General features: G+C 36.7%; 1 protein-coding gene across 1 annotated transcript in view; it reads left to right on the forward strand.

Annotated features, from left to right (window-relative positions):
- Mmp16 (matrix metallopeptidase 16) overlaps positions 1 to 25,837 on the forward strand; it is a 233,848-nt gene that overhangs the window by 154,508 nt on the left and 53,503 nt on the right. The window contains exons 5-6 of the mRNA XM_005066812.4: positions 8,233 to 8,394; positions 10,525 to 10,736. Of these exons, the coding sequence (XP_005066869.1) occupies positions 8,233 to 8,394; positions 10,525 to 10,736 (374 nt within the window). The remainder of the gene's footprint in view (positions 1 to 8,232; positions 8,395 to 10,524; positions 10,737 to 25,837) is intronic.

A 25,837-nucleotide genomic window follows, 5' to 3' on the forward strand; every position in this document is an offset into this window, starting at 1 on the left:
TCCACTAGACTTGCTTAACATAGACCTTAGTTGCTTTAATTATATTTTTTTACTTTACAGTGTCTACTTAAATTAATACTCTCAGTATTTATTATTTGCATAGGTTTTTTTTTACTGATTTTTGGTGTATGATTTACTAAGTGGTGATTTATTTACCATGTATGTTAATGCCCAGTGTTTGATTTTTGCCTAACTAGTGTGTTCTTGTAGCAGTCTTTGAAGTAAATGTCATCCATACAGCTCCCAAGTCGTCAGAAAACCACCCTCAATTGCTGACAAATGTTCTGAAGTATTTTTTAAACTTGAACTTGATGTTTTTTTTCTTTTTTCTTTTTTTGTAATGTTTTTACTTTTAATGCATGTTCATGCACTGCTTCTTTATTCCAGTCAATGCAATTCTGCTTGCATTTCTGTAGAAAATGCCAGAGTTGTACACTTAATGAAAAAGGGAAAAGGAAAAACACACTCCTCTACTTTCCTCTCCACTTCCCCCTCCCCCTCCCAACCCTCCTTCACCTCCGTTTCTTGTTTTTCTTAGGTTTTCTCTTCTCTTCTGCTGCTTTTCCTCTTCCTCTTTTTCCTGTTTAGCATGAAATGAATAACCTACATCATGTTTCTCTGTCACCTTAATATTCCGTATCAGTAAGGGACCTGAATCAACCAGGCAGAGAACTCAGCACTGAAACCAGGAGCCAAAATCTATCCTGCTTCCCTTGCATCACTCTGTTAGGTGTTATGGCCTAGTAATGCAGCGTTTTACTAACAAAGTTCACACAATGAAGCTATAGTTCCCAATGTACAATTTGTATCTGGAAACTCTGGGAAGGTAGCTGACTTTAGATTACAGTTTGAACATAGCATCTACTGCTAAGATGAGGGCTATTGATTGATAATATATTGAGTCTTTGTTCCCCTGGTTACCCACGATGTATTGAGTCATATAGAAGGCAGCATTGTTTAACTTAGGAGGATAGCCGTGTCCAAAACCAATCATGACAACTTACTGACCACAGATTTACCACCTGACAAACTGTAAGAAAGGATACTTGTAATGTTTAAGATGTCCAGTTTCTAGGCTTTTATAGCACAGCAGGCAGTCCAAAACACATTGCAGATTTTCGATAAATTTAATTTTAATTAAATGATGGAAATAACTACTATTACTACAAACTTTTAGAGGGGTCAATTATAATATGCTGGGGGTGTCACTTGTTTAGGTAACATGACAGTGTTTCTTTTACTTTGAAATGCAAATCCTAGGTCTTGGAGAAAAAGAGAAATACACTTTCTCAATATTTCAATATACTTTTTATTTGTTTGTTTGTTTGGTTGGTTTTGAGAAAGGATTTCACTGCAGCCCTGGCTGGAACTCACTCTGGATAAGAGGCTGACCTTGTACTCACAGAGATCCACCTGCCTCTGCCCCCCCCAAAGTGCTGAGATCTAAGGCATGTGCCACCACTGCCCAGCTGTAAATACACTAAATTATTGATAGTGATCCTTGTCTGGGTTGGATATTCAAGTTTCTCCCATTTGATATGATTTTGGTGAACTCACCTACTCTATTAAAGCCCTAGTTTCTTTGCTTTTATATTGTTGGTAATAAGATCAATTATGTTGGCAAATAGATAAAATCCAAATAGATTATTTGGTACTTTACTTAACATAAAAAATTACTGACATTAGCTCTTCCACTAAAGAACTAGCTTTGAATGAAGTCATACAGTGTAACACCAAAATTAAAAACCCAGAGACAGATAGGTTCAAACTTTGAGCTGAAGATCAGAGACACAAAGCAGCCAAGCCAGTAGATATTACCTATACAAGCTAAATGTTAATCCTGTCTCCATGTATCCTTAGAGGCAAAATCTCTTAGTTCCTGTCTGCTCCTGCCTTTATACCTTTCTCCACCCAGCCATATCACTCCTGTCCCCACCTCCCTAGTGCTGGGATTAAAGGCATATGATTCCAAGTGCTGGGATTAAAGGTATGATCTCTGTTACTCTTCACTCTTGCATAGATCAGGGTGGCCTTGAACTCAGATAGATCCATCTGTTTTTTTCCTGAGTCCTGGGATTAACGGCATGTGCTACCATTGCCTGGCTAGATAGTATAGCTTTGGGAATAAAAGTTTGTATCACTACTGCCTGACATCTGTAGATTGTGGCTATCTTTGCCTTGTGAATCCTGAAGCAAGCTTTACTAAATCATAAATAACATATCACCACAATACAAGGCCAAGGATTAAGAAATGCATTCTGCCACATCTATACTCTAAGCACTGGAAAATGTTCTATTCATCAAAATGTGGTGATGAATTTTTGAATTTCAGCTCAATATAATATGTGATCCAAATATTCAAGTATTTTAAAATTAAATATTTAAAATTTAAATCTCTTCAGGTTCATTAGTCACGTAATTCACAGGTAAATGTTGAAAACATCAGATATTATCAACACATTTATTGTAAAGCTGATAATTTATAAATGCTAGAGAAACACAGAAGCAGAGCAACAGAACTGACTTGGGTATTCATGGCAGCTTCACTGAGAAGGGAACTGAAATTTGCTTTTAAGGATAAATAACCACAAATGGACAAATAGATTTTACAAATAGTTTAAAAAAGTTCTAAGTTTCTGTGTATTTCATAGGAAATATACAAAAAAGTGCCAAATTTAAGAAGCTCAGATACCAGAGATATTATGACTTATCAAACTGCACTTAGATGATCAAAATATAAAAAGTATATGCTAGAAAATGAGTAATTTCCATATCAGGACAGCACTTAAACTTGAAGGGAATACAGCATCAAGTTATGGAATAAAACAGGAAAAGAGATCCAATAGTGCTGGTACCAAAGTGTTTAAGAAGGTTTTTTTGCCTTTTCTTTTTTTATCACTTTTTATTTTAATTTTAAATAGCTTGTTTTACAGGTAAATCCCAGTGAAGTTTATAGATGTGTGTTTTCTACTACGTTGAAGGCCTTGTAATCATTCACTTATATTCAGGACAGATATGTCATCAGTGGAAACGACTTATAAAACACATGAAGCTGTGCAATAACTGAGTATAAAATATAGACATAATTATGACAGCCAATTACAAACAATACAGTGTCTCTCAAAATATCCACTTCAGTATTCCATATGGTGCTGGAATACACAAAGGGAAAGAGATTAGAGACTCAATTGGAAGACACACACAAAACTCAAAATCTTGCAAGAGCAGCAAGTGCTATTTCTGAGCTAAGAACAGAAAGGCTGATTTCTCCATTGTTGCCCGCTTGTTGATAGGATCAGGCATATTACAATTGAAAAGCCTAAATAATGTGAATGAATGGGGTACTGCAGAAGCAGTTATTATTTTCAGCATTAGGTGCATTCTGATTACCCAAACCTCTTTATGTGCCAACAACTTTTGTTCCTAGTAACTCAAATCACAGGGTGGTACTGTATTTAACAACTTACCCTTTCAGACTATTGTGAAGCTGCAAGTGATGTTCAATTACAGTATGATCAATCATCAGTAGAATTGTAATTACTTGGAACACTTGGCCAATGTTTCTTATTGAAGCATCATGCATGTAAAACAGATCATAAGTTCACACACCAATTCTGCTAAATTTCTTCTAAAACCTTCTCTATTCATTTCCCAAGGAATAGCTCTATCCTTGAAGACAATGCTGTGGAAAACCTGAATAATTTCATGACCTATTCATGTTTTAAATTGATTTTGTCTATTATGACCTATTTGCTGTTCTGTATGGTTTATTTTTGTCTTTTATGTTCCTCTTGGAAGCCAAGGGGAAAAACTGACCAGGAGACTTGTTTCCTGTGAGATCTGAAGTACTTTTAATAATTTAGCTAGGCCACTAGCCAACAGCTTAGTGGATGGCTGGAAGCAGTATACATTTGCCTAAGTACAGGACAGTTGGTTCCCATATGTTTACTTAGGCATTAGTTTCCTGGTATTTCTTCTGCAAATGAAGGCAAGTTGATCCACAAGGTGAAAACCAATGAAGAGATAATATTTTTCCCTTTAAAGAACAAAAGGAAGACAGTTATTGGGAGGCCACTTTGAGATTTTGAACAAAGAGTCTGTATCTGTCTTGCCACATGGAGACATAGAGAGTCTAAAGCCACATGAACCAGCACTGCCCCCTTCCTGAACTCACATTTAGCCAGCTGTTTGCTGTAAAATTTAGTGCCATCTTTTGTATTTTCTGCTCTTCAATTGGCTGCCTTGATTTTTTTTCTACTCCACTGTTTATTTTATCTTCATTTACCTAAGAATTTTGCCCTTGGGGATAGTTTGATTTTACTTTTAGCCCACTGATAGAGGATTGAAGCCAAATTCATCTATTTTGACCTGGTTTGGTATGCTCGGAAGATGGCCTACCACTTCTACCACTGGCCAGTACCACTTAACACTATTTGGTGAAACAAATTCATTGTTTTAGATTTTGTGGTTTATGATTTTAAAAGTATTTAGAGTTGGAGTTAGATGCTCTTTCTGTCTAAAAAAATGTTGTTGTTGTTTTTTTTTTCAAAGTCTTCCTCTTGCCTTGAAATAATTATTGATATTACACTCCTTAGGTGTCTCTCCAAATTGCACACCTGCAAATATACTTGCCAACCACTTCAGGAGTGACTCTCCTCCTTTCTGTTTTTCTTTCTTCTTCTCTGAGTATAATACCCCAACAAAGCCATAGTAATTATGCATGTTATCTGAACCATAAGCATTCACTGCTGTTCACTGAGCAACAGGAAAACATAGGTGTTCTTGCTCTATTCTCTGAAGTTTTCTCTGAGCAATGGTCTTTCTGTCTTTTTCTCATAACTTTTATCATTCCCTTACAGTATTTAGCAGGATATCTAGACGCGCACTTCAAACCATGTTTAGAAGGAATTTATGTTCTTATTTTAATGCTCAATTTTAATTAGCTTTCTATTTCTCAGACATTGTTCTGTTTATTAAAACTCATTGAAATATTAAATATCTGCTTTGGGGCAGCCAATACCTTCAGAATTATAGAAACTAAAGTAAGTAATGCTCAATATCAGTCTTTATTCAAAATATGCAGGAAAATATGTGAACAGACAGTATTAATAAAACATAAGTGTCATGAAATAGCTGGAGTGTTACACTAGGGCTGTGATAGTATGAAGAGCACAACAGGTCATAAGGCTGTCTGACCTGAAAGAAAATCTTCATAGAAAAAGAAAATTTAATCTGTGATAGATAATATTTCTAAAGAAGTGAGGATCCAACACCTTGTGGGAGAAATGACATCCCAGGAAGGAGATAGTTTAGTAGAGACCCTAAAGACAGAACACGCTTATATTCCTCTAACCATAAAAGGTTCGCAGAAGGAAATAAGAGATATTTTTGAAATGGCAGGGCACAGACATATGTGCCAATATTCTTGGTTATGTCTTGTCTCCCAGGATACAGGATTTACTGGTAGACAGTGGGGAAATGATGGAGACTCAAATAGAAGTTTTCCTTTCTGCCACAGTCCACATGTCTGTCTCCCTGTCACCTACACTAATTCTTTGTCATTGCCATGAGTCAAGTTCTTCGGTTTTTCTTTAACTTACAGTAAGTTGATTATAAATTCTGCATTAGAATACAGTTTACTTATTTAAACCTTTCACATCTGTGCACTGCTATAGTGGTTAAAATACAGGACACTCCTTGTTCTCTGTCCTCTGATTGTGAAACTTGAGAATCACCATGTTTTCTCTCTGTCTCTCTCTATGTCTCTCTCTCTGTGTCTCTGTCTGTCTCTGTCTTTGTCTCTCTCTTTCTCTCTCCCTCTCTCTATCACTTTTCCCTCCATCCTTTCCTGTCTTTCATGACATTTTTGTACCAGAGAAGTTACAAATCCTCATTAATGTTCCCTTGCTCATCAACATTATCCTCATATACTTTTTGATAAAAGATAATAGAGCTGGGCATTGGTGGCACATGCCTTTAATCCCAGCATATGGGATACGGAGGCAGGTGGATCTATGTGAGTCCAAGGCCAGTCTGATCTACAGAGCCAGTCTGAGGACAGACTCCAAAGCTACACAGAGAAACCTTGTCTCGCAAAAAAAAAGCTGATTTATTCTCTATACTTTTTTTTTTACCACAATGTCTTTTTTATCCTCCACTTTCCTCTAACTAGAGAACCGAAATTGTAGTATGTGTCATCCTCTTTTTTTTTCTATTTTCCTTCCCATAACACTTTTCTGTTGTATGAATGGACCCTTGGGAGACATGAACAAAATGCTACTCAACCCAGATAGGGAATCATTGACAGATCAAATGATATCCTAAAGTCCAACTTCGTGAACCAGTGAGCTTTGGGAAGTTACTTAGAAACCAAGAAATAACTGAAAAATAGCTGCATCAACAAATGCCCATTCTAGCATGAGTGATGACTCTTGGAAACTATAAACCATGACATCACTATATAACTTGCATGCTGATTGATAGATTGGAAGGTGTCTCTTTTCAGCAGCTCAGTTGGTCACAACCTTTTCTAGGCAGCTTGGCTGCTCTGTCTTTTCCAGATATCCAGGCTGGTGGAAGCATCTAGTAAGTAGTTCTCCTAGTCTAAGTGTCTCTTTGCAGTCACCACTACTGTATAAGCTTGGGAAGATTATGGGGTAATTAATCTGGTCAGGGATTTTCTGAGGCTATTGAGTTGGGAAAATCCTAAATTTTCATGACATTGAATGTAAGGTAGATGCTTCACCTTGCTTTAGAAGATTCTGAATCTGAAAGAGCTTCCCTCAAAGCTGAAAAATTTTATCTTAGAAGTAACTGCTGTGCAACAGTTCCCACACTTTTCTGATTTACTAAAATGAAAGTAATAATTATAAATAACAAAATCATATAATTTTTTGCAAAAATTAAATAAGAAGGTGTGGTGAAAGTGTTTAAAACATCTATAGAATTGGAAGTAAGTTTCTAGTAAAGGTATATCTTTTTTCCATTACAGATAATTAAATATTATATTTTTCTATGTCTTAATTTTCATTACTAGTTAATTTTATAAGAAAAGAAGGTAAGTTTCTGAAGTCTGAAAATGCTCATTATCATCTCTTTTTTAAATCCCCTTGAAATTTTTATAACAGTCTCTAGTCAATTTTCTTTGGGAATAAAGAGATGCTGTAAATGTTTCTGTGGCTCCCTCATCTTCAGTTTGCCAGTGTCACATGAGAATTGGTCACATGACCTCTTCCATTTCACTGAGACAGACTACTCAGGAATGTAAATATATTTGCTTATTTTCCTACTCTGTGTCAAAAAAATTATATAATTCTCAAAAGAGGGTCATTAAATTGTATTATAGTGTTTGAAATAGTTGATAGGGGTTTTTCCTGAAAGTAGTGCTTATTGATATTATTTTTATTCATAACAAGACCTCCAAAGAAAGTGTTGTACTTCCTCTCAATACCTCTAATAATTTCCTTAGAAATGAAATTCTTAGAATTCTAGTCTTACAGATAAAAATTCTAGCACATCAGAGATTGAGACAGCAAGTCCACAAATTCAAAGTTAGCCTAAGGATACATAGGGCACCTGTCTTTAAACATAAAATGAGACTTTTAAAGAAGGATGAAAAATGAATAAGAAATAGCAGAAAAATGAAAGACAGAGTAGAAGAAGGTAGAAGAATGACCTGAGTATCACCCCAAGATTTCTCTTGAATTTATATTATATAGACTATATTATACAAGTTTACTTAAGTGAAAATTTTCAATGATAGAACAAAGTTCCTAAGTAAATGCCTTTGGTCCATATAACCTATGCATTGATTAGAATTGTAGATATGTGTATCAAGGGGACAAGCAAATTCTCTGTGCCTTATTGGATTCTTGTAATATAGGATTTATATATTTGCTCTATATTTTGTTATTGCATAAATTGTGCTAAGATTATGTATTTTCCCTTATGATTGAAAAGATACATTAACACCAGTGATTCTAGGTCTTGATATTGCTTTTAAACTTTTTAAAACCTTTTTTATAATCTCTAAGCATCCATACCTTCACCATCACCTATCTCAACTCTTTAAAGCAAATATTTGCCATTAGCAAATGTTAAAATCATGTTGACCACTTGAGCAAGGGGTTCTTTTCCTTTTCTGGTTAATGTTTTTATAATGGTAAGTTGCCCTTTTCATTCCAGTGGCTATCACTTGCAATAATCTTACTCTATATTCTTCTCATTTGACAGGAAATGACTTATTCCTTGTAGCAGTTCATGAGCTGGGGCATGCTCTAGGACTGGAGCATTCCAATGACCCCACTGCTATCATGGCACCATTTTACCAGTACATGGAAACAGACAACTTCAAGCTTCCTAATGATGATTTGCAGGGCATCCAGAAAATATATGGTAGGTTCCACTGTTCCTGTTTGCCTAATTTGATGGGGAAATTAGAAGTCATGTGCATGTTTGCTTCCCCCTTTGAGATAGAGTGCTTTAGTATATAAAACAGAGAAAAATAGAAGAAAAATGTTCCATCTAACTGGAAAAATTCTATCATCAGTCAAGTTATATCAGGAATAGTTCCCTAAATCTTATTATGTAGATTACCAGAAGACTTAATTACTGGCAAAGCTTTCTTGTTGATCATGCTGTAAAGTTAGAATTACAAAACTTTCTAATAGTGTGCACATTTAAAATTTAGGTAGTAGAGCTGGAGAGACAGCTCAGAGGTTAAGTGCACTGACTGCTCTTCCAGTGGTCCTTTGTTCAGTTCCCAACAACCACATGTTGGCTTGCAACCATCCTTAATGAGATCTGGTGCTCTCTTCTGGCATGCAGGGATACATGCAGGCAGAATATTGTCTACATAATAAATAAATAAATAAATAAATATTAAGAAAGAGAAGTTTGTTTCAAGCAATTTAGGTAGTATTATATTAAAATAAAAACATAACTCATAAAAATATTTAAAAGTACAAATTGTCACATAATGTAAATAAACTTTCTTACCCATTGACAGCCGAACTTAGTGTTTAAAGTTTCTGGAATTCTAAGACAAATAACTTTTGAAGGTCAAGAAAACAATTTTTGCAATATATATAAGAAGATATTGACCTCAAAGTTATTTGAGTCAGAATGAAAGTGAAATAATAAGTGAATAAAGCAAATATGTGACTAATTTTTTTCAACAGATTGCATCAGTTCTATTTCTAATATTCTGAACTACATTTCTTTTTTGATAGTATTTCTTTACTAATAGATTTTATTCAACAAATGCAAATTAAGATAAATGAGGAAAAACTGTCATGGGTATTTATAGTGACCATAATGTCCTCAGTACGATCAGTGACTTTGTAAAGATATTTATTTCTCATATTATTTTGGTTTTGACATTAATTATCTGCCTATAGCAGGTATGCTTTGCTAGATTAAGGAAATAAAACTTTTATTTCTATAAAGATGAATGTGTGCTATCAGTGTGTCAACAATTAGTAACTAGAATGTATGATTTGCCTTTTAAATAATATAATTCATGTGCAGTAATTTGTTTTGCATTCATTAGTTTTTTTTTATTTTAATACAATTCTCTTAGGGGTAAAGTGAATTTGAAATTGGATTGGATGTAGTGATACATGTCACAGACAGAAATTCAAAGAGCTTGGATATTGAGAGAGAGATCCATCAACTCTGTGTGTCATCAGAAATTCTTTCTACTTGGTTAACTCAAAGAAGTCTCTTTCTCATGACCTCATGAATTAGTAGTCTAGACTGAAGGTCCATGAAAGAATATCTGAATATTAAGTGTGAACAACTCTATTTATTAAAGAGAAACAGCATCAGTCCCTTGAGGATTGATGGCTAACATCTGTTGCAAATTACATGAGTAAACTTTGACTGGACTTGGAAGTCTGTTTTTAGAAATACTTTACATTAATATTTCACCAGTGGTAAGTTAATCAATGGACACTTTAGATTCAGTATTTAAATGAAACACTGAGTTATCTGTCAAGATAGTTCTTTAAAATAAAATAATGAAATCAGTATAAGCTTGTAATACATAGTTGGAGACATATGGTAGAATAACCTTTGCTTTGCTAGTGTTTGTCTTTGGAAATATTTTCATGGAATCAGCATCTGTCGAAGTCCAGTTTCCTCTTGAATAAAGCTCACAGCTATTGAGTCCAGTATTTATTCTCATACTTCTATTTTTTCATGAAAACCTACTTTTAAACTGCTTTTGAGAGCAACTTCCCAATAGTGACTGAGTTGAAGGTATAAAATAAAACTCACTAAAAATTAACAAAGAAGTCATAGTACTAGGAGCTGAACTCCAGGCTTATGAGGACAGTCTGAGACACCCTTGGTAGCAGTTGGGAGGGTTTGAGGGTTTGTGTTTTCTGAAAATATACGATCTTAATGACCTCTCAGCTTGCTTAGTCTGTGCCCTCTGCTGATAAGCACTTGTTCTCTGTAGCATATCTTCCAGCACTATTCCAGGTTTAAGTGAGCCAAGCACTGTCCTCATGTTTTCAAAAGGTCCACCTGACAAGATCCCTCCACCCACAAGACCTCTACCGACAGTGCCCCCTCACCGATCTGTTCCTCCTGCTGACCCAAAGAAAAATGACAGGCCAAAACCTCCCCGGCCTCCCACTGGCAGACCTTCCTATCCTGGAGCCAAACCCAACATCTGTGATGGGAACTTCAACACTCTAGCTATTCTTCGGCGGGAGATGTTTGTTTTTAAGGTAGGAGACTGTGATTTATTTTTTTAAGAGTAGATATAGTGTCTAGTGTCGTTTCGGGAAACAAGTTCCCATTCATTCTAATCCTACCTTCCAGGCCCTCTCACAGTTAAGAGGTTCAAAAAAAAAAAAAAAGCATCCTAAAAAATACATGCACAAATGGGCGTAGACGTCTAGCAGAAGATTGCTGCGAGACTCTATTTTGGGAAAGCACTTATGTCAGCAGGCACTGAAATGCCTGGAAATGTGAGGTTGAAAAAGTACTGCATGTTAGGAAAAGATAAAATAGCAGAATTTAAATCATGAATGGGATCTAATAGCGATGATTTGCTTGCCAGCTTAGCCATTTCCCAGTATGCTGTTTCTGTGACGTCTTACTATACAAATTTTAAAATGTCTCAGTAGCTTCGGTTTACAATTACTGCATTGCTTGGTTGTTTTGTTGTTACTGTTGTTGTTGCGGGTGGGTTGTCATTCTTTTGGGTTTTTGTTTTTTTTTTTTCATTTTTTGTGGGTCTACGGTTCCCCACCTTAGTTAAATAATTTCCACTTAATGTCAATTGTTGTTTTTCATTAGCAGACTAAATTTATATTTTTAATTACAAGCTATTAAAGTACTTTTATTACACAAAAATGTACCTGGTCCAGTTCATTTATTCCCAATGAACAGTTTGAGAAAAGAGAAAATAGGTGTTAAATATGAGCAAAATAAATTTATATATGCATGAAAATCTCAGGATCAGGATATTTATTTTGTGCAACTGTAAAAGCTAATAAAAATTAAAGAAAAATAAAATATGAATGAAAATAAAAGGCAAATTCTATAACACAAAGATGTAAATACGAGAATATTATCTTAATATTTTTAAGAATTTAATTTTGTGTATTGATCAGCTTAGATGTAGTCAGCAAAGTAAAAGCTTACTTTTTTTTTCCTTGCCAGCAGCTTGTTTTTTTTTTCACTTTTTTTTTTCATTTTAAATAGCTTGTTTTACATGTCAATCCCAGTTCCCTCTCCCTCCCCTCCTCCCGCACTCCCCTTTTCCCCCACCCTCCCACCCCATTGCCAAATCCTTCCACATAGGGGATATCAGAGTCTGTCATCTTACTCTGGGTAGGGTCCAGGCATTCCCCTAAGAGTCCAGGCTGAGAGAGCATCCCTCTTTGTGCTACAGGCACACGAAGACTGCCTGTATACCAGGGATAGACACCGATCCACAGCCCAGGGCCCCATAGGTTGCCCAGGCCCTCTCGCTGATATTCACACCTGGGGGGTCCAGATCAGTCCCATGCTGGCCTCCCCACTGTCAGTCTGGGATCCAAGAGCTCTCCCCTGTTCAGATCAGCTGTCTCTGCTGGTTTTGCCAGCCCATTCTTTGCCAATTTGCTCATCACTCCTCTCTCTCTGTCACTGGTATGATACCCCCGGGTTCAGTTCAGGGATTAACTGTGTGTTTGCCTCTGCTTCCATCAGTCACAGGATGAAGGCTCCGCGATGGTTATAGACACCAAGTTCATTATCAGGAATGGGCATTCGAGGTGGTCTCTCCACTATTGCTTAGCTTGCCAATTGGTGTTATACCTTTAGATCACTCGAGGTCGCTCTGGTGCCTGATCTGTATTCGATCCTATGATTCCCTCTTCCCCCTATTTTACCACCACCCCCTCAACTTCCTTTTCCCCCATGACCAACTCTCTTCCTCTTCACCCCTCTCTTCTTCCCAGGTCCCACTCCCCCCCCCCACTCCTCGCCGTGTTCCCCATCCATTCAGGGGATCTTGTCTCCATCCTCTTCTCTTGGGTACTATGCATATATGCATATCTTTTAGGTTCTTTCCTGTTACCCAGACTCTCTATCAGTGGAAGTGCAAACTGGCACTATCCTGATCCATGTCTAAAATCCATATACGAGTGAGTACATACCATGTTTGTCTTTTTGCGACTGGGTTACCTCACTCAGGATGGTTTCTTCCAGTGCTATCCATTTCCCTGCGAATTTCAAGATTCCATTATTTTTTTCTGCTGAGTAATACTCCATTGTGTAAATGTACCACATTTTCTCTATCCACTCTTCAGTTGAGGGGCATCTAGGTTGCTTCCAGGTTCTGGCTATTACAAATAATGCTGCTATGAACATAGTGGAGCAGATGCCCTTGTTGTATGAACTTGCCTCATTTGGATATATGCCTAAGTGTGGAACTGCTGGGTCTAGTGGTAGATTAATTCCCATTTTCCTGAGGAATCTCCATACTGATTTCCAAAGAGGCTGTATGAGTCGGCACTCCCACCAGCAGTGAAGGAGTGTTCCTCTCTCTCCACATCCTCTCCAGCATAAATTGTCTTCAGTGTTTTTGATTTTAGCCATTCAGACAGGAGTAAGATGGTATCTCAGAGTTGTTTTGATTTGCATTTCCCTGATGGCTAAGGATGTTGAGCACTTTCTTAAGTGTCTCTTGGCCATTTTAGCCTCCTCTACTGAGAATTGTCAGCCAGATTTAAACAATATGTATCCATGAATCCAGCTCTACAGAAAATGCTAGAAGGAAAGCTTACTTTTATTAAGTGTGCACACACCATCTGCATGTGTCTGCCAATGTCACTTGGTGATGATCCCCAAAGTTACTCTTCATAATTCACCATTGTTCTCAGTTGCTCCATGGCTAAGCTGCAGCAAACAATTGGAAGGAAAATGAAAACAAAATACAGCAATTTAGTAAGAAAATATGCATTTCAACTCGAGCTTTTATAGAATATAGAAGGAAAGCATTATATTTCCTATATTTGAAAATAAGACCAAGGTTTGATGTTATGAGCACAAGACAAGTGTGCTTTCTTGTAAAAAAAAGATTTCCACAAACATGAAAAATTGTTCATTCTACAAATGTCATTCAGTACTTAACTGGTTGCCACTACTTAATTTTAAGGATATTAGTACTGTTAGATGCAGTTAGTAAGGAAAAAGCTTACTTTAATTATAAATGCATCCACACATTTGTATCTGTGTATATCTCCTATCACTCATGAGTGATGAATCCCAAATCTCCTCTTCATAATTCACCATTATCCACAGTTATTCTGTGACTAAGTCACAGCAACCACTTGGAAAGAAAATGAAGACAAAACACAGCATTTTTAAATTATATATGACCAGCATTTTATTTTTACTGCCTTAGGTAAATTTCCACATTGCAACATACCTGGATAAAATAAAAATTCCATATTATTCCTATTACATAATGTGAATATAATGTGAAATTAACCCTGACTACACCCTTTCCTTATTATTTCTGTCTGTGTGAGCTAGCTGTTATTCTGAGAAGAGGGTAATAGCTGCATATATGGCAATAAAATTAACTTCACCCACTTCTTTGTCCTGCACACTGTACTGCACAGAGAATGCACTGGATTAACCAATAAAGTCCTATGGGTACTGGTTTCTGGAATGAGAAGTATATGAAAAAGCTCATATATCAGACTCTACAACACAAAGCCACAGCGACTACTTTCGGTATCATAAATGTTATAGCTCAACTTGATTCCGCACTTTAATATTTCACCTTAGATTCCGTATCATACCTAAAGGAAACAGTTCTTACTATAAATCTGAAATTTTCTTAAGTATAATATCACATGAAAGATTATATTCTTCTTAATAACAACTTTCCTAGTACTGTACACATTAACAGTATTTATTGTGTTGTCACACATTAACAGTATTTATTGTGTTGTCACATAATAAGCATGCATGCTTAAGATGACCTGTTAGATACCAATAATGTATGACTACAAAGTAGTTTTCCTGTCTCTACACAAATCATATAACTGAAAGTAGAAGAAGATGAACATGAATGTAAAGACCATTAAGACAAACACAGCAGTTATATCATTGGCACTAAGAGATAGTACTAGTGTTTAATACTAGGGAAGTTTTACTTATTTAGCATTTTGAATTAATTTTAAGAGCAGAATTTCCCAAGAACATTAAATAAATAGGTAACAGTTTCTTCCACTGAAAATATCTGGCATGATATTATCTACTACAAAGTGCTTAGTACTATAATTCAGACGTAAACAACATGATATGTAGGTAGAAGGCCCAATGGAAGGTTATCTGCCCTTAGTTATTGGTTGTTCCAGATTGGGCAATCAGTATGTGCTTGGTTGAATACTAGGCACATGTCTACCATCTCTGAACCCCACAGCAACAACTGAATAGAATTTTTTGTCTTACTAGAAAATGAAAATTCAGAAAACTTCTATCACTTATTCTCATGTAATAACTATAAAGAAATGTTGGACTATCTCTTTTTTATTTCAACCCATTGTGCTTCCAACTCAACTTTCTACATCTATTATCTGGAAAATCAGAAAATAACCCAAAACAAAGTTGAAATTTATATTTTGAAGTTATAAATATTGAAGGATTATTTTTGTGACCCTAGTCTGCCTTGTTTTAGGTGATAACAAATTAACAGTACATAAAAGAGATCATACTCTTATTTCTTAGAGCTGGCATTCATGTTTTCGAGGAGAATAAGGGTGGTACGGATGCATGTGAAATGTCTTCTACTGGCTCTTGTGTTTGAATGTGTTGCCAGGTGATGATATTGTTTTGGAAGTTTGTGGAAACCTTCAGACTGTGGTGTACCTTAGCCAAATGTGAACAGGGATGAATCTGAAAGGTGGTAATTACTTCTAGTTCCAACCGTGTAATTTATTCCCTGTCAGTCACAAAGTGAATGAGCCTCCATTTCCTGCTGTGAGTGCCCCGTTGAACTGCCATGGAGAGAGCTACTATGGCATTTCGTCTCACCATGATGCATTGCCTTCCCTGAAGAAACAAGCCAAAATACATCTTCCTGCCTTGCGTTGCTTCTGTCATGTGTCTACCACAATGATAAGAAAAGTAACTAATAGGAAGAACTGCACACTAGGCTCCATGAATGAGGGTTGGGGGAACACCTGAGAGCTAAAGACTGCTTTGTGAATGACAGTTGATCTGCTATTCTCCCTCTGTGCTATACGTATTTAACCCAGATGACCTTCATCCTTACATCAGTGTCAATGCTGTATACACAGCCTTCCCGCTTGATAGTCACCATCAGTCTGTCTTTTAAACTCCTGTCTTTTAAATATTTCCTCTGTAAGCACACACTTTTTCATATTTCTCCCTGTTTATTAGCCTTTCAAACATTATTAGGAATTTTTTATTGTTTGATCTTACTCTTAACTAATGTAGCATGACTTTATTTTTATTTTTCTTTTTTAAAATTGTTATACAAATTGGAGAATCCATTAACTTTTCCCATCCACACCCCTGAGTTTCAATGCCTGTTGATTTCTTCTGTGAGCCTCAGCTTCTGGAACCTTTCTAACCATGTGTCTCTGCAGAAAACTTAATCCTGACTGCCTCTTCTACCAAAACTTGTTCTAATTGTTTTGAGTTCCTGTTCCATGTAGATAGCACATTGGATTGATGTCTCCAACAATTTGTCTTTGTTAAATACTTTTTAAGATGATGATGGACTTGCTCCGAGCAACATTTAGTCATGTCCCAGTCCTCACCACTAACATACAGGAATCTCAGCGTAGCAACTCCATCAAGCTGAAAGTAATAAACAACATACTTATGAAAAGCAATGAAATATTAAAAGTCTTGTGCTTATTTTGCCTTTGGAAAAATCATTAACTTTATGTGGTTTGTTTGTTTATTACTGGTATTTCAAGTGCCATAACATCTGTATGGAAGTCAGAGTACAGGTTAAGGGAAACACTTCTGTCCTTTCACCATGTGGGTTGTAGGGTTTACACTCAAGTAGTTCTCTGGCTTGCATTCAAATGAGCGTTCCTGATGTCCTATTCTTTGTTTTTGAAAGATGAATGAGCATTGATATACTTAAATTCTATATGCATGTTTTAACAAATAAAGGAAAATCTAGATTGACACAAAAGGTAGTGACTTAAGTTAGATTTGTTTGCTTGTTAGTAATAATTCTTCCCTTACAATAGGAATTTCAGCATATTTCCTTTGGTTTATTAGTTTCCTCTTACAGGATTCATTATCATCTTCTCATTTACAGTGAGCTATACTGGAACCATATTTTAATTGGTTGTTACATGTATATGTATATGTGTGTGTGTACATGTACATGTGGTCTATATTGATGCTTGCATCAGAAAGTGAAACCCTGCAGCTTTATAGTCTTTGGGGACTATAATGTCACCTAAGGCAAGCAAAGAAGATCAGAGAAAAATTCCAAGGAACAGAAAAAAAGTAACAATAACATAAGAAGCAATGTTACTTCCTAAGACTGTTCCCAGAATATGTCAGGTGTGTTGACTGAGCTGGCAATAATAGGATCTAATTGCTCAATGAACACAACCTATGACTTTGTTCTTTAACATGGAAATATTGAATTATTTTTCTTTATTTTTGTGTGAAACAAAGTGCCAGATAGAATTGGGTGAGATTATGTGAAACATATTTCAATAATAAAATATTAAATTGTGTTTGAAAGAATGAAGCAGTAGCTGTAGAATTTGAAGCTGGAAGATGGAAAAATGCCATATCATTAAGGTAAAAAGAATTGGTTTTGTCAATTCATAGGTTCTTTATATCAAATATGGCAAGCAAAGTCTAGTTCAAGATTGAAGATGTCAAGGCAAGAACGAAATGCTGCCAATGCATAGGAAGCTTGCGGTTCTAGATGTGGAGCCATTTTATAATGCACAGAACAAAAGACCAAGCACATATTGTTGGGGTCCATTTTAAAATAATTTTCTTCATGCTTCAGAATTTCACCCATATATACAATGAAATATGATAATATCTACTCACCACTATGCCCTGCAACACCTCACCATCCATCTTATCTTATTAACCCCATCAATAGGTCTCCAATAAGAGGTAAGACCCAGGGAGCCCTTCCCTATTCATGCTGAATTTTCTGGAAGACTTCATTTTGTAGAGATAATCATAGCTCCTGTGAGTTTATAAGTCCAACAGCCATACCATATCAAAACATGCCTAGCACAGCATTCTTTATCCTCCTCTGACTCTTTAATTTCAAATTTCCTGTCCAGTTTTGTTTTTATTAATGCATCAGAATCTTTGTTTTCCCACAAATGACTATCTTTATTGATATCATGTACTTAATTATACTGAGGAGATCCAAATAATTACAGAATATAGTCCAGTTGCATTCAAAAACATAGGTTTTGATTTGATAGTTTTCCTACAAGTAGATGATTTCTTACTGAAAAGAAAAAATGCAAGGAGAAAGATTGAAACAAGGTATAGAAACATAAGAATTCCATATTATAAACATTTTTATAATATTTCATAATGTGGTTCAACCCTTCTAACAATATTGAATCCTTGCATACTGTTACCATACTATCTCAATACAAAGGCACCATCACATCTCACCTTAAAGATAATATTCTCTAAATTAGTCTCCTGCTTTCCTCCTTGTCCTATTTTACCCCTCCACACACAGACACTCTGTTGCCAGTACAGTGTGTGAAGTGGTATGTTAAGAGTGTGTGTCTCAGCACTGGGTTCCTTCAGTAAAACCCTTTCTCCCTATTTCATAACAAAGGTCAAGATTTTTTCTGTTCCCTGGAGGTTTTAGTCCAATCTCCTCCCTTCTCCTGGAATTGTTCTCCTCTCTCTGACTTTGCTCTTTCACTCCTTCAAGCCTAGTCATTTTTTATTCTATCCTGTGATTCCTCTAATGTGCCAGATACTCTCAGGATTGTACCTTTCTGTCCAATAGGAATTAAGCACTTGTGGATCTCTACACCCCTGTGTTCACCACGTGAAGGCTGTGTTTATTCTTCATTCCCATTCTGAATGGTGCTACCTAGATACACATGTTGCTGAGCGTGGACATAACATGCAAAGAATCTCAGACACACATAAACATAGTATACTATGAAATTTCAAATCCTTAAATGATGGCATGGTTTGGTTTGTTACACTCACAGGAGAATCTCTGCTGATCTATTGTGGTTTAACTCATTTCCATTCCCTAACAGAGTGTCATCATTTATTCTGAAATAGGATGATCCTGCTGTCCTTAGACATTAGACGATAAAGGGTTAAATCCCACTTACTATGAACTTCAAATAAGGATAGTGAGTAACTTAACCACTGCTGTATTGCACAGTGATAGAACATAGTAGCCAATAAATACTTGTTAAACACTTCAAAACTTACTCTCCAAATTAACTACAGTTAAGAAATTCCATTCTAAGTCTAGGGTAAGGAAAGTAAATGCTAACTATTAAGAAGCAAAACAGAAACAGCATGGCTAACTAGACAGTTGATTCAGTAGCTCAAATTTGAATTAAATTTGAAATGGTGTTTACTCTAAAAATGAAACAGAAATCTGTATAATGTTCTTGAGCAAGGCCATCCTCATTTTTGCATCATTTTACTACCAAATCAAGCACCAAAATTGCTGTTTGTTTGTACATGCATATATGTGCACAGTGGTTGGTGTTCTAGGCTGTGTATATGTGTGTGTGTGTATGTGTTTGTGTGTGTTTGTATGCTTGCACTTTGTGACTGTGGGTACATATGCATGTCTATATCTGTGGAACCCAGAACTCAAAACTGAATGTCTTCCTCCTTGTTCTCCAACTTACATTGTGAGACATAGCTTATCATTAAACCCAGACACATCAGGTTTGCCCAGTGGTTTGGCCAGTGTGCTCCAATGATGTTTGGTCTTTTCTCCACAACACTGGGTTTGTAGACACATGTTATGACACCCAGCTATATACTTTGGTTATGGGGATATGAACTTACATTCCCAGGTTTGAGCATCGGGCACCTTGCCAATAGAACCATCTTTCCAGTCTCTGAAATTATCTTTATAATGTGGGGTATACTCCTATTAGAAAATGGCTATAATCCTTATGGTATATGGAAAAGGAGATATATTTTTTTCATTGTTCTTACTGTCACACTCAGTAAATAATCAAGCCATATTTGTTTGAAAGAGAATCTAAAAAAGAGTTCTCCAAGACACCTAAAATTACTTCCAGGACTGTCATAGCACAGGATAATCTTGGATTGTATTTAGTCAAATCTTAATTTGGTACTGCCTGAGTGTCACCTACTAACAGGGTATTAAAATCATGTCCAGACTCACATACAACTAAAGTCACAATAATACTTATTAAGGGAAATTAATTAAAATTTCATTTTTTGGGCACTTATAATTTTTGCCTTTCATCAAGATTTTTCTTTTTTTTCTTTTTTTTTTAATTTATTTTTCAGTTTAAATTTAGATATGAAACAAGTCAGTTCCAGGTCCCTCTCCCTTTCCCTCCCCTCCTCCCGTGCCCTCCCCCCAATCTTTCCCATTATCCCCCCCCATTTTCCCAGGGAGGGTGAGGCCCTCCATGGGGGTGTCCATACTCTGTCATTTCATATAGGGCAGGGCCTAGACCCTCCCCCAAAAGTTCAGGGTGAGAGCGCACCTCACATTGTTGGATGGGAGTCCAAAGTCCATGTGTATACTCGGGATGGGTACTGATCTACTACCCAAGGCTCAATAGATTACCTAGGCCTCCTCACTGACACTCACATTCAGGGGGTCTTGATCAGTCCCATGCTGGATTCCCAGGCTGATGCCTGGGATTCAAGAGTTAACCTTTGTCAGGTCTGCTGTTTCTGGGAGTCAAACCAGAATTTTTACAAAATCAAAGTGTTCCAAGTATCGTAGGCAAACCTTTGAGGAAACAACTGTTACTGGGTATGATGCTGCATGTTTATATCATCATTAACTGATTTTCAAGATTGTTGTATTCATTCCTGGTTTATGATTTCCTGTTGTAATTGTTTATTATTTCTAGTGTTCACTGACATATCTACTAGGGAAATTTCACGTGTGCGTGTGTGTGCGTGTGTCCACACGTGCCTGTGTATTCCTGAGAAGGAATGAATTTGTGCCACCTGACTTCCCACACTCTTTCTCAGTCAATGATTTAATGAGTGTAAGGGTGTTAAGATTATACTTTAATACTAGCCGTAATGAGACTAAAACTATCTTAATTTTATAAAATATCATTTAATATGTAACTATGGTATGTATTTTGAATACTAAGTTGCTTTATGAAATACAGTTTATATTGGTATTAATACATATTGCTAAAATCCTTTTTGGTGGGGAGATATAAGCAATGTCTACCCCTTCTCCTAAGGTCTCAGTGACAAGCTGAAGCACAATTTCATCAAAGTTCATTTTGGCAGAGGTAAGAGGGTTATTTACGGGGGTGTGGGCACCCCTTTCCTTATGGTTATACTTGAAAATTTTGTAGCAGCAATGATGGCAGACACTTGTGCACAGACTCACACACATACACATGAACCACCCACCGACACAAATGCACAGAGACACAAACACACACACACACACACACACACACACACACTCATACTCACACAGGCCCATGTACACACAAGCACACCCTCACCGTTTTTTTCTAGTCTCAACATCATGTTATTTATGTATCAGGTTTCCAGTTAGTAGGAACAGTTCTATACTCATGAAGAGGAAGCAATCCAACCTGGAATGTCCCTGTGTAGGGGCCAAGCCTATGACTGCAAAATGGCAATTACTTGGTTCAGAGGAGAGTCACTCTTGACAATAAATAATTCTGTAAAATTGTTCTCTAGAAGGATATAGTCTGTTTGTAAAACCTTTCCATCCATAGTGGTATCTATTTCCCTGTTATATGTATTTAAAATTCATGTAAATTTCATGTTAAATATTTCTTTTTTCTGATTCATGTGTTAAATATGTTTTATAATATATCTGATCACACTGAAAATTTTTACAGAAAATGATTATTTTCCCAATTCATGGTACAGAATACTTATATTCACTCACTTAATATAAATCGTAAGTATAGTTTTGAGACTTTAATTAAACATGAAAATATGATTTTTATTGAAGAATTTTTGAAAACCACCCCTTCTAAATATTTTTCATTTGTATTTGATATTTCTATGTTTCAGTTTTGACCCCTTAACAGTTTGAACAGGAGATTCCCCTCCATGCACATGGCTTTTTGATAACTGAGGGTCTTTCAGGAGATGATTGTAGATGAAGGAGATGAAGCTGATTCACTTATAGAAGCCGAAATTGATAGCTTCCTTTGGAGGGAATGTACACAGTTTATTGTTCCTGATCATGCTCATAACAAAGTCACTATGGACATACCTGGGACACTGTGACCTCAAATTAAACACCTTTGCCTGGAACAATATAACCAGACTAAACTTCCTTCCCTTTTCGGTGCCAGTAATCTGTTACTGCAATTATCTCTACAAAATGGTGAACAAAATTGCTTGTATTTCTGTAAAGCAGGGGTTAATTTTACTGCTTTTATGTCTACTATACATGTAAATTGCCAGCATGGTAATCATCACTGCAAACGTGCAGTTATGTAAAATTATTTTAAACATTCACCCATGTCTTTCAAAAAATTCACAGCACTTATTTATCTTCACAAAGTGGTCATATGCATACATATTTACAATACAGTATGAATAAAGCTACAATCATCACCAAATTATGTGGGTTCCTAAAAGTGTCCAAGAAAATCAATTAATATAAACATTTGCATACTCAAAACTTTAGAAAGACAGCTAGAAACATTAGTTTGAAAAGAACATCCCAATAACCAATTAGACTATTAACAGGAAACGATCCTTGGCATAATCAAATCAGTCATAAAATCCAACTTAAGTAGAAATGCCTGGTGTAATTGTAATATTCAATAAATATTTATTTACTGGATGGTATTTTTGCTTATAACTTTGTTCCCTGAAATTGAGTTCCATGAGGAGAGTTCTCAGCAACCTAATTCATTATTCTAGTCCTGGTACTTAGAATAGTTTTTGCAATTAGCACATCATATTTTTTTCTTTAAATGAGATTATTATGTGGGATATAAAAAACCTTTAATTATGTAAATTAAAATGAATTAAATAAGGGGGAGATTACAATGTGCTGGCATGGAAATACAATATTGGAAAATAATTACTCTCCCACATTATTCTACAAGTAATAATTGTAATTCTAATGGGATAGGAGAAAAGGAGTCCTTACTCTTCAAATTTTTAATTGATATGTAGACAGGGTAATTTAAATTGTGTAAGTCTTCTGCCAAACTTTCATTCCAAGCTCTATCCATCATCAATCCCCTACATAACCTGATTGATGTTTTTCAGTTCTGAGGGTGTCAGAATGAGCCCCTTGCCTGCAGATATTTCATATTTTATACAGAATAAGAAAATGTCAAATGAATATGTAGCAACCATATCAGGGGGAAAGACACAAATGCTCAGCTTTCTTTCCAAGACTACAGCTGTTATATTGCTACTTATATAGAGATGCCTGATAAGCAAGATCTGAAAATTTTGCAAATTGTTCTCTAAATAAGATCCTGACTTCTGTCACAGGAAAGAGAAGGACTAGACACCAAATGAGTAACTATCAGTTTCTGCAACTCTTTCTAAATGTTCATGATTTTATAAAGTTTCTGAATGGTAGCTATTTATGAGCAGATAATTTGCAGAATTAATAATGAGTAAAAGAAAATAGTATTTTTAGCCTGCATGATTCTCATAGATTTTTCTCAGCTCCTTTTATTGATAAAAGTCATATACCCCATAATGAAATAATAATATATGCAACACCTATTTAGTACCTATGTGCCATTACCAACTTTCTTCAGTGTTTTCAATGTGTTGTTATTCATAGACCACACATTATGTAAGAACAAATGGCCTCAGAAGGTTCACGGTTTCCAAGGCATTCTGTTAGAAATTTAGAGAACTTACCACTGAAGATCCTATTTTCATTTTTACTACATTTTTTGTACTCAGCAAGTAAAATTGCATAGTATTATTACTTTTATTGGATTCATTATGTGCTGTGTATCTGGGTGTGGCTGTGTGTAGTTGTGTGTGTATATACAGTTACAAGTAGGCCATGGTGTGCATGTAGAGGGCAGATAATAACTTGGGAATGAGTTCTCTCCTTCCACTACATGGGTTCAGCAGAACTAGGTCAGGTCATGAGACTTGCGAGCAAGCACCCTTACCAGGGTGCCATTTTATCACACTGTGTATGCTTCCTTTGCTGTGTGGTTTGAGTCTAACTATGTTCAAGAACAGACAATAGTTTTCAATGGCAGGAAACCATAAAATGTCTAGAAACAAGTTTATTGTAAAAGGTGAATGTATCTAGCCAAATATTTTGTTATAACCAGTTTTTCTGTTGTTCTGACCACCAAGGCAAGAATTTATTCTTTCTTTTTAACACATAGCATGTCATGCAGAATGACAAGATACTCAGAAATATATGCAGAGTAGTGTTAGCCCCTGTAACGTAAGGAGAGCTGCCACATGGCAATTTGTCAGCTAATCTAACAACGGCACACTCTAAGATCACAACAAGTGCTCAAGAAGTTGCAACAGTTGCCATTATTCTTGTAGCTATTTGTGGTGGCACCATTGTTCTAGTTGCTTCTGGTACTAATCTAGTGAAGAGCAAAATATTAATGTCTGCAAAAGATTCAGGCCGGGCGGTGGTGGTGCACGCCTTTAACCCCAGCCCTCGGGAGGCAGAGGCAGGCAGATCTCTGTGAGTTCGAGGCCGGGCTGGACCGACTGCCTCCAAAACAATACAGAGAAACCCTGTCTCGTAAAAACCAAAAAAAAAATAAGATTCAGTGGCAACTTGACTTGATCTTCAGAAGCTTATGATTACTGAGCACTATTATGAGTTTGTTTTCACTCTTTCCTTCAAGAAAGTGTTGACTGTCCATGAAATGATCTTTGGAGACTTAGTTCTGCTATTTTCATCCTTGTTACTCTCTGTTCTGCCTGCCCTGGGTTAAGCAGTAGCCCAGTAGACAATATGTCAATATCTAAGGTACACTGTATAATCCAAGGGCATATATCAAGAAATGTGTCTTGAGGCTATTTCATCTATAACTGCTGAAACAATTAACATCAGCTAAACCTGAAGGTTAGAAAGTGGTGGTGCATTGAGAAGATAGTATGATTTACTATAGAAATCAAAAAAGTTGACTTGAAAAATGAAGGAAAGAGTACTTCAAAAATGATCTGACATACTATGTTGAAAACTTGACTTTATTCTGCATGTCAGGAATTACTAGATGAGAGTATAAAGAGTAGTAGAGATGATGAACTGAGTGGGAAAAAGATACCTGCACCCAGGCCCAGAGTGAAGTGCTCTGGGCTTCAAGGAAGAAGCAAGGTCCTGCCCAGTGCAATGATGGACTGAGTTGGACAAAAAGACCCTCATGCAGGCCTGGGGTAGTCTATTCCTGGCTCAGAGAAGAAAATACAGGCCCAACTGCTGTCTTGCACACCAGGAAAACCTGCACTATTATAGTCAGCATATTTATGGGAGCAAGGGACAGAATGGTTCATGTCCTGTGGACAGAGGCATATATGGAAAGGTTAACGAGATCAGAAGTCGGCTGAGGTGGGTGGTTGGATTGCTACCCAGAGCAATGTCTGGATTTGGGATGCTGCTTAGGACCCATGTATGGGCATATGGTCCTGATATAGCCACAGTCTGTGCTGATGCCCAGGGCTCCCAATACCACTGAAGGCTGAGAGTTGGCCCCACCCCTCACTGGATGCAGCACTAGGGAGAACTGGTCCTGACCCTCATTGGCTGAAGCACTCATGAGAGGGGGCCCTACACCTAATCTGGGCAGCACACTAGAACTGACCCTGTTTGCAAGAGTATGGGAAAGCTGGCCTGAGTGCGTGAAAATGGGAAGAGCAGGTCACTCCACTCTTACCAGCCATATGGTAGTATGGCTGAGGGAACAATGCCCTCCTCCCTCATCCCTCTACACCTGCAGCAGATGGGCGACCTGCCCCAACCCCTCACCTACTACAGAACTCCTGAGAATGTGACCTGTACCTCACTTGGGCAGCACAGTAGAGTTGACCCTGTAGACAGGGGTGTGGATGAGTCAGCCCTGAGGGCTTGAGAAAGGAATAGCTGGAACCACCTCTCTCTTCTTAATGTGGTGGTAGG

Source organism: Mesocricetus auratus, unplaced genomic scaffold (assembly GCF_017639785.1).
Source record: "Mesocricetus auratus isolate SY011 unplaced genomic scaffold, BCM_Maur_2.0 Super-Scaffold_6730, whole genome shotgun sequence".
NCBI classification, from domain to species: Eukaryota; Metazoa; Chordata; class Mammalia; order Rodentia; family Cricetidae; genus Mesocricetus; species Mesocricetus auratus.